The sequence below is a fragment of the Haliotis rufescens genome, unplaced genomic scaffold, assembly GCF_023055435.1.
Source record: "Haliotis rufescens isolate VD_foot unplaced genomic scaffold, xgHalRufe1.0.p SCAF_11, whole genome shotgun sequence".
In the NCBI taxonomy this organism is placed as follows: Eukaryota; Metazoa; Mollusca; class Gastropoda; order Lepetellida; family Haliotidae; genus Haliotis; species Haliotis rufescens.
The window spans coordinates 28,646,655-28,656,231 of NW_025963791.1; the positions used below are offsets into that span (position 1 = coordinate 28,646,655).

The 9,577-nt window shown below is 38.6% G+C and overlaps 1 protein-coding gene across 1 annotated transcript; it reads right to left on the reverse strand.

The window, feature by feature from the left end:
* Positions 1-1,452: 1,452 nt before the first annotated feature.
* Positions 1,453-4,773, reverse strand: LOC124132627 (WSCD family member GA21586-like). Its single transcript, XM_046496630.2, has 3 exons — positions 4,453-4,773; positions 2,991-3,248; positions 1,453-1,998 (listed from the first exon to the last, which is right to left on the reverse strand). Exons 1-3 carry the CDS (start codon positions 4,703-4,705, stop codon positions 1,598-1,600), a joined length of 912 nt encoding a protein of 303 aa, XP_046352586.2. The 5' UTR covers positions 4,706-4,773; the 3' UTR covers positions 1,453-1,597.
* Positions 4,774-9,577: the final 4,804 nt, after the last annotated feature.

Here is a 9,577-nt window from a genome sequence, read left to right on the forward strand (position 1 = left end):
TTGATTATTGCCCACAGTTATGTAAACTGCCCCAAGAGAGAATTCGGTCTCTTTGAACTGCATCTCAATCATGTCTCGGCTTACTATCTACTTATTAACTTGGGGAAAATTGACAAAGTTTCACAAATATTTCATGTTAAATGCCATATATTAAGGATTAAAAATAGGGAAAATTAGAAACTAACAGACCATGTTTAAGTATTTATACCCTGCCATGGGTCAAATCAATAGTATCGGACATAATCCGGGACCAAGATCCTGTGCTGGTCAGATAGAGTTAGGCAAACACATATAAGGCGTTAATACCTTTATCTGTATCCACAGCTATTTGCCATCCACCCTTATCAAATCACGCGTTCCACGTATATATTCATGGCATACTAGCAACGTTTAAGCTATTATTCTTACTAAACTTCCCTCATAAACACCTTTATCATCAATGAGTGAGTGAGTATGGTTTTCCGCCGCTTTTAGCAATTTTCCAGCAATATCACGGTGGGGGACACCAGCAATGGGCTTCACACATTGTACCCATGTCGGGAATCGAACCCGGGTCTTCGGACGCTTTAACCACTTGGCTACTCGACCGCCCCTTGTCATCAATGTTCCGGTCAAACTAAGTGATATATTTATGTCGAGATGGCGCTACTAAAGTTCACAAAAACAACTTTATCGACAGTTAAATCAGTAAATGATATTATCTGTAGTAGCTAGTATAGGTATAAATACGGACGGCAGACAGTCACAAATCATTCTGTGGCTGTCAAATAAACTGATTGTTTATTCCCTTAGGTGTTGTTGTGTGGGCTGGTCGTGTACAGTGGTACCTCTGCTAAGTGAGGTGATTCCCCAACTCTCAACCTTTGTTATGATATCATCTTGAATGCGACGAATCCACGACCAGTTGATCGTTACAGATGAGGGAAGAACTGTGTGATAAGTAAACTTGGTAAAATTAATATGGGAATAATCGAGTGAAAAACATAAATATACTTATTCAAGAAACTCCTGAAGATCCGGGGTCTTCAGCTACCCATGCTTGCCGTAAAAGGCGAGATGCTTGTCGTTAGGGGCGACTAACAGGATCGGGTGGTTAGGCTCGCTGACTTGGTTGATGCATGGATAAATGCTCGTGATATCAGTTACTGGATTGTCTGGTACAGACTCGATTATTTACAGACTGCCGTCATATAGCTGTAATATGACTGAGTGCGGCGTAAAACAACAAACAAACAAACAAACAAACTGATTCAATATCATATTGTCCAACTGCGTCACAAAAAGAAGAACCATATAACCATATAACCATATAACACATGCATTTACAAAACAATATTCTGATAAGTATCATATGTTTTGTTATGGATATTTACTCTAGACCACCTAAAATATAAAGGAGCTATGAATAAACACACAGTCCAAAACAAAACAAAAACAAAGAAGAAGAACAACAACAAACAAAATGCATTTATTTGACCTATGCATTCTCATGGACTTCTGTGATGGACACACGGCGATGTATATTTGTTGTGAATACTACTTGTGACCCTTAAGCGAATCACACATTTCTCCTGATATATCTATTGTATTCACAATATCATTCTCCCGAAGATGCATTTTTTGAGCCTTTATAAAATCCAAATTTAATTTTCCAAGATGATATATTGATGTTCTGGTGGGGAAATCTGTGTATTAGATCAGTTTGTAAAGTGTCAATAGCTTTGTTGACAGACCCAACTTCTGTATAATCGTAGAAGAAGTTGGTATGGGGCTGGAAAGACCTGTCTCTTCGGAAGTTGCCTTCATTGTTTTTGAGAGCACAGTCTACGTTAACTTTGAGCGACCCGTCGTCTAGGAAGTCTCTAATACGAGACAGCTGGGTCTTCAAGTCCCCCTTCAGGTCATCGAACAGAACGACCTCCACATCCGGGCACCGTAGCCAGTTGCTGTAATATGGCTGCCACTTCTTTAAACTATCCTCGAAGAATTTGTTCCAGTCTAAAATCCAAATCCAAATTAGTATTAGTTTGACCAAAACTAAAGCACCTGAGACTGTTTAGTACAGTTATGTTATCTTGGATGAATATAAAATGTACAATAGGAATGTGTGTGAACTTTATTCTTAGGTGTTATGACTGGAAACGAGAACAAGGGGAGAGGTGGAGAAGGAGTCCGTGGGGGTTTAGGGGGGATGTGTAGTTAGCTGTGGGGTGAGGTTGGGTGTGGGGTTGGACTTGGAGGTTGAAGGATGAGATTGTTGCGACAAAACATCATTTGCTCCAGATTGTGGGGAAAAAAAAAATTGGCCTCAGGTTTTATCACGCTGAACATGCAGGATGCCCTTAATAAATGTGTAACGAAGAAACTGAGAATTATTCTTCCCCGCCTTAGAGGAAATACGGTTTCTTCAGTCGTTTGTCAATCTAATCAAGGGCCAGCTGATCATTTAATATTCTAAAGGGTGATGATGAGGATACTGGGCGGATTGTTGGAAACAGGACATATTTCAGCGCTGCAAGACATATTACTGTTTTTCTTTGAAGGGATCAGCCAAATTCTTTTCACTAAAATACACAGCATGTCCATTAAACGATTTCTTATTTTTAAAATTAAATCTGAGGAAACATTATGTTTTTCCAGGATTTTCGAGAACATATTACTTTAAAAGAAAATGACAGCCCAACTCTCATAGCCCTTCTCATTACCCGAAAATCAAATGGTTGGCCCCTGATAACTCCTCTTTTAAGATCCATTAATGGTTATCATTAACAAGGCACGTCATGATAATTAACATTATTTCTAACTGCGGTGTATAATAACGTTCATTTACCCACTCAAGTACGTGACCCTTAGCCTTAAGTATCCTTATTCTTTAGTTTCAGGTCTACACTAATCTAGAAGGGGTCCCCCAAAGTGATGCTTTGTGTCATGACCTACGAGTAGTTTGTAGACGAAACAAACGTCATCAACATTACGACGTATATACTCACGTTGGATAAATGCTGACACATAAGCATATGCAACATGATCCCCTCCCGTATAGTATCGGTTAAACTCAGCTAGGAGAGTGTCGTACGGGTTCCTCAACAACAGGATAACTCTGTTCGTGGATTCCACCGAGGCTTTGGCTGTGGGACTGTAGTCGTTGTGGGTCTTTACAACAATGGTCGTCTTGTTCCGGACAAACTCACCAATGAAGCCTTTCTCTAACAACTGTTTATCTGACCAGTTGGAGCCAGTTGCGTAACCTGTAAATATAAATAGTCAATCTGTCATCTGGGACAGAACCCCCATGGCCATTATGCCCTCTGAGACGACACAGATTAACAAGACACGTGATCTATGACAAAGATAACTGAAATAAATAGAGGATACGCCACTCGTGTAAATATCTCATTTCCCCCGTCACTCGATGAGAGTAACATGATATTTCACTAGACACATAAAATATCCTTTTTATTATATACTTTCAAATTCTCCCCAACGAACATACTGGGACAGTTCACCACCCCTTGTATTTGCAACTAAAAAAGTAGTTTCGTGTTTGCAAAATTTTAAAAATATACAATGACAAAAAACAGTTAGAGTCACGAAAGTTCTGTATCATACATAAAGATATGATTATATACAAAATCAACTTTAGCAAAAAGTATTCTTGAAAACTACGAGACCGCTGTAGGAAGCGAAAGAATACACGCGCTGATCAAGTAACAAAAATGGCGCTTTGCGAAGCGAACGGTCTCGATTAACGAGTTAAATGAGAAATTTACGGTTTTATAAACATTTTCAAGTGAATAACACACGGCATGAAGTGATATTATCTCCATAAACGACAATCTGTCATTATTTTGCCTTGTCAAAGTGGAACTAACGCAAAAAGGACGTCAACAGTTTGTGAAGGGTCAGACACTTACGATAAAGGGAGACAATTTGATGGGAGGTAACTTTTGTATGACAATAGTTTCGTCAGCGTGTTAGGTTCACTGTGGTGAAATATCAAGAGTTATGTTCACTGAAATGAATATATCACTTTTCTCAACTTAAGAAAACTCACACTGAAGTATGTAATAATGTTAAAACTCACTCACTAACTCTCACTGTACTAGCAGTACTGTGAGTTGATATATGCCTATACAGTAAACTACTGTTATAACGAACACGCTTATAACGAACTGACGGATATAACGAACTTACTTTTTGGTCCCGACTACTTGCTGTAGTCATGCTGTGTATGTACTTATAAAGAACTACGGTTATAACGAACTAAAATTAGTAGTCCCTTTGAGTTCGTTATAACCGTAGTTTACTGTATAACCGTTTTCTGACAAAACTGCAACTGCCAGTTGTAAACAATTCAACACAAACCATGTTACCCACCTCGATCAAACTGACTGAGGAACTGAAAACACAATTAAGGCTTACCACAACCCCTCGTTATGAAACGTATTTTACCTGTCATCCTCTCTATTAGGTACCGAAGCCAGGTGTTGCCAGACCCAGGGTAGCTAGCCAACACTGTCAGCCTCATGGGCCGATCTAGGAAGCGGGTGGCAGTCGGGCATGTGTCAGAAGCTGTGGTCTCATTGTGTGATGTGTATCCCTGGCGCTCTGATGTGTGTATTTGGATCATCAGAATTATCAGAGCCATGCAACCAAGGATCAGCTGTACAGCAGACCTGCGTCGTCTCAGCGGCAACATGGCCATAGGCTTCTGTCCTAGGCGTAGTTCCTTGTTAGAGGCGTCACCACTCGGAACATTTACATGTATGTACACTGCCGGCTAAAAGAAAGCATTTTCTTGGAAATTGGATATGACAACAACAAAATTTATTAAAGTTATCAAAATTTTACAAGGCTCACAACAGCCGACGAAAACTGCAAACTTGAGGTCTAAAACACAACTATGGTACCTGTAACAAATACATCATCGTTCAATAACCATTTCTTGTTCGTTTCATTTTTAACCACCATCAAACATGGGTGTATACTTCTTTTTGCCCTGCTGTTTGCGCTTAATGCAAGGCTGGGATTTATTGCTCTTTATGATTATTATTTATTAAAATATGTCAATTATTCATGTAAGAAACAATTTCTATCTGGCCACTTTAATCAGTGCCCTGTTTGGAATTGAGTCAAACTGTATCAAATACATAAAGAAGCCATCGAACGCTCATAACAAGTGCTGCTTTTAAATTCCCCTCAAGGATGCGTACATTATAAAGCTGGTTTTAGAGTTTTCAACGTCAACGTTCCAACTGGTAGTTATAACACGTGTTTCTATAGGTCTTCCAGCCTTTGGGTATCAGTCGATGACTTTCTTTAATTATACCTATATCAATCAATTAGATTAAATATAACGAATTATTATTGACATCAGCTATGTACCGCCCACACACTACTCTCCAGATGTATTGCTTTGACAACAGATCTTATACATGATACAACTCCTATGGAGCCTGAACTCATTTTTGTGTCTGTATGTGCATTTTTTCTTAAAGCATCATTGATTACTCGGTTATCCTCTTTTGATGTTTGTTTGTTTGTTGTTTACGCCTCACACAGGAATAGTCCAGCTATATGACCGTGGCCTGTAAGTAATGGAATCTGAACAAGAAAACACAGAGCTTGACCACTCGATCCATTGTCACATTTTGAAGACTTGTTTTCTAGTTCCTCGTTAGAGGCCCTTTTAGGTTATGATGTACCATAAAACTAGAGCCAGCTTTATTGTAAAAATATCCGTTCGTATACGAGCAAACCTACAGATACTTCATGTTTTGTTAATGAAAACACATGTACGACAGGAAACATTCAGTTTTTTACGAACTTTGAAAATAATAAAACCGATATTTTGAAGTACTTTATGAAATGTTTTTATCGTAAAACGGATGAAGATCTATACCTGGAATGCAATTGTGCTAGTTCTTGTAATTTTGCAAAGCTTAAGTCATAATTAAACTTTTATAAATAGCAACTTCCCTCTTTCACGATGAGTTACACGAGCCTAAGTTTATACTGTGTCATCGGTCCTATTATAATATAATAAAACACTCACCAAGCTTACGCTGAGTGTTACGCGTAGCTCCTACCTCCAGTAGTCATCGCCGAATGAGTTCAATTAAGGGATGTACGCAAGACCCCATAAAGTTGACAACCTGCTGTTACGAATGCGATGCCACAGATAGTTTCACAGGTCTATCTTTGCCACATTACCTTAACAATCCACTAGTAAAGGTGGCCAATCTAATTTTATATTTCAGATAAGAATCTGCAGAGAATCTGATTGGAATCTGAGAGGAAGAGGAACAGATTGAGACGATGTCGTGTTTAAGTGACAGTCCACGATGTCGTGTTTAAGTGACAGTCCACGATGGTCACAAAGTTTTAGCCATTAATGATAACTAGTTTTACTTGGTCTACATTGCTTTTCTTTGTATTATTTGACATTTTAATGATTATGACCTCGGAGTAACATGCCACTGAGTGAGAATTAAGAGTGAGTATGGTTTTACGCCGGGAATGTCGGGAATCGAACCCGGGTTTTCGGCGTGACGAGTTTAAGCGAACGCTTTAACCACTAGACTACCCGACCGCCCTTGAGAGTTAAGACAAAATAAAGTGATAAAACCATTTCTGTTATCATTACATATCTCTTGTCCATCATGACGTGTGTTTATGAATCATTAGATATCTCTTGTCCATTGTACAGATTCGACTGTATCATGACGTGTGTTTATGAATCATTAGATATCTCTTGTCCATTGTACAGATCCGACTGTATCATGACGTGTGTTTATGAATCACTATCAAATAGTGGTTATACCAGGATTTCGCTAAAAGTTGAGAGTATCCTGACACAAATACATGCAAAGGCAAGTCAATTCTTTACCAAATACAACACGTGAACATATGGTACAAATCCAAATAGGAAATTGTATGGGATATAATGTTTGTCATTGATGCATCAAGTTTGGAAGTTTTCTCCACATTTCAACCATAACAAGTTTGGAAAGTTCTGCTGAGGTCTTGAATGATGCAACTCTGATCAAACAACCTCTGAGCAAGAATCCTAGGCCGCTATTTTAAATCTTGGGAGAAAGACCGTGGTCGATTGTACCTCAGGTTGTGACATCCAATGCTGGGGCTGCTGGAATATTGCAGGACATACAAGAAACGCTGACTTTGGGAACGTTGAATTCATCCTTCTTGTCGTAAAGTCTTGTGGGGAGTATTTTGTCACTCTGAATCTTTATGTATGCATAGATCTAAATATGAAAAAAGACGAGGTGGTTCCACTGGTCTCTTGTATTTCTGGTTCAGTTAATTAAATCAGTGGAATAGGATTTGATCATTTTTGAAAGATATCAATGATATATCTGAAACTAAATAAGTAACTTCTTGGCTAAAAACCATTTGTTATAACTTTGCTAATCGGAGTAGAAATTCCAATTTATATGCATAAAGAGATCAGTAATGACCGAAGCAAAACCTGTGAGGCGAATAATACATGGCAGTAATCGCTACATTGATTATTTGTCTATTAAGTGAGTGAGTGAGTATGGTTTTACGCCGCTTTTAGCAATATTCCAGCATATCACGGCGGGGGACACCAGAAATGGACTTCACACATTGTACCCGTGTCGGGAATCGAACCCGGGTCTTCGGCGTGACGAGCAAACGCTTTAACCACTAGGCTACCCGATCGCCCTTGTCTGTTAAGATTATTATGAATATGTATGTGCACATCATTGCCTCTGAACTCTCCGAATTATTATTTGACATTGTACCAGTGGCTTAATTACATTATCAATATGTTTGATAATTTTTAGTAGGTATAATTCCATGGAATTTATGCATTCCGATTCTTTTTGGGGTACGTTATTTTGTACGGTCTAGACAGTCCAGTGATTGACATCATGAGCATCGAAAGACGCAGTTTGCGTACGATTACATGCATCAACCACGTGCACGTCTCTGAGCCTGACCACCCGATCCTGTTAGTCGCCTCTTACGACAAGCATAGGTTGCTGAAGATCAATTCTAATCTGGATCTTCACTGCCATAAGGATAAACAAGAAGTGTGAGTGAGTGAGATTTGTTAAGCGCCTCTTTAAACAATATATAAGATGTCCAAGGTAGTTAAATGATGGATATAATTTCTTTATATTAAATAATAAATTTAAAAAGAGGCCTGTTATACGATGTTTAGCTTGGTTCATACGACCGGACAAGGTAAGTACGCCAATATGCAGCATCCTGGGTTAGCAAGATGTAGGGGGAAATTTTGTTTTTATAAATCAGTTAAAATCTGATAAATGGTGCTGTTCAGAATTCGAGGAATACGCTAGGTAACAGTTCTATATAAAACCAGGGTATCTGACATGCAACTTAGACTTACAACCAGAAAAGAGTACTAAGTCTCTAGTATATAAAGCCATGACTTATAGAAGATATATACACGCGCAGAATACGCACGCACGCACGCACGCACGCACGCACGCACGCACGCACGCACGCACGCGCTATCTGATGTAAACGAACCAACCCCAAAATATATGTATTATTTACGTGTGGATGGCACAACGACGTTAAATTTTGTTTTGATTGTTATGTTTTTCACCGTACAATGTATATGGCCTATATCTCAATACAAATACACTTGGTGGGTTCTTTATTTTAACATGCGTGGCATGCGAGATAGGATCAGTCAGTTATTTCACAGGAAAACTTTTGAAATAGACATGTACTCATTCAGGTCTGAATTCATTTATCCCTGAATAAACGTCTTATTTATTTTGTTCAATTTCACCTTCTCAGATTCGTGAAGAAGAACTACAGGACAAGGCGTGACAAGGAAGTCATTCCCTCTTTGGCCCACGTGATCTCCAGCTTCAGCTAAACAGTTAGATATTGTTATGGAGGTTATCAGATGTGTTCATATTAATGAGAATTACACTTTGTTAATTTCAACAGTTGCGTGTTCTGGACGTAAAGCACTCTTTATGGTAATAAAAAATGTGTATAAGACACGTCAAAAAGTCTGGTTTATTTTGAAGGAATGGTCTTTCTGACATTGTTATTTTTACTTTTTAGTTCGGCCGTTTTTACTTTTTCATTTGATCATTTTGACCAGTGCGTTTGTGGCCAACTAACATACATTTATGATACACACAGGAATGAATCTCCTCCTCTGTGATTAATGTGAAGTCCTTAAAAGTTCTGAAAGAATTGCCTCATTCTCATAAGCAGATCCAGGGGATCTAGCCCTCACGTTGAAAACCATTTGTAGTATATTGTAACCAGTGAATTGACTGAGAGAGGATTTGGATATTTTGGACCCATCCCTTGTTAAAATGCCGGGTCCGCCCTTGTTTGTCCACTTGTGGACAGAGATTATTTTAAGAGTGCTTCAAATACTTGATAAGGCTCTCCAAGTCTGAAGTTTACTATCTGAAAGGGACAAGTCGTTTAATAATTTTGTAATCCAGTATGTTATGGACATGTTGCTACGTTGTGGTACTAAATCATATCCATTTATACATAAACTTGTAATCATTAAACACTACTGTTTAGGAGT

Coding starts and splice junctions, on each gene's coding strand:
- LOC124132627 (XM_046496630.2), bottom strand. CDS start 4,705: ATGGCCATGTTGCCGCTGAGACGACGCAGGTCTGCTGTACAGCTGATC. Junction 3,249..4,452: donor CCTAATAGAGAGGATGACAG/GTAAAATACGTT, acceptor TTATATTTACAG/GTTACGCAACTGGCTCCAAC. Junction 1,999..2,990: donor TGTGTCAGCATTTATCCAAC/GTGAGTATATAC, acceptor TTTGGATTTTAG/ACTGGAACAAATTCTTCGAG.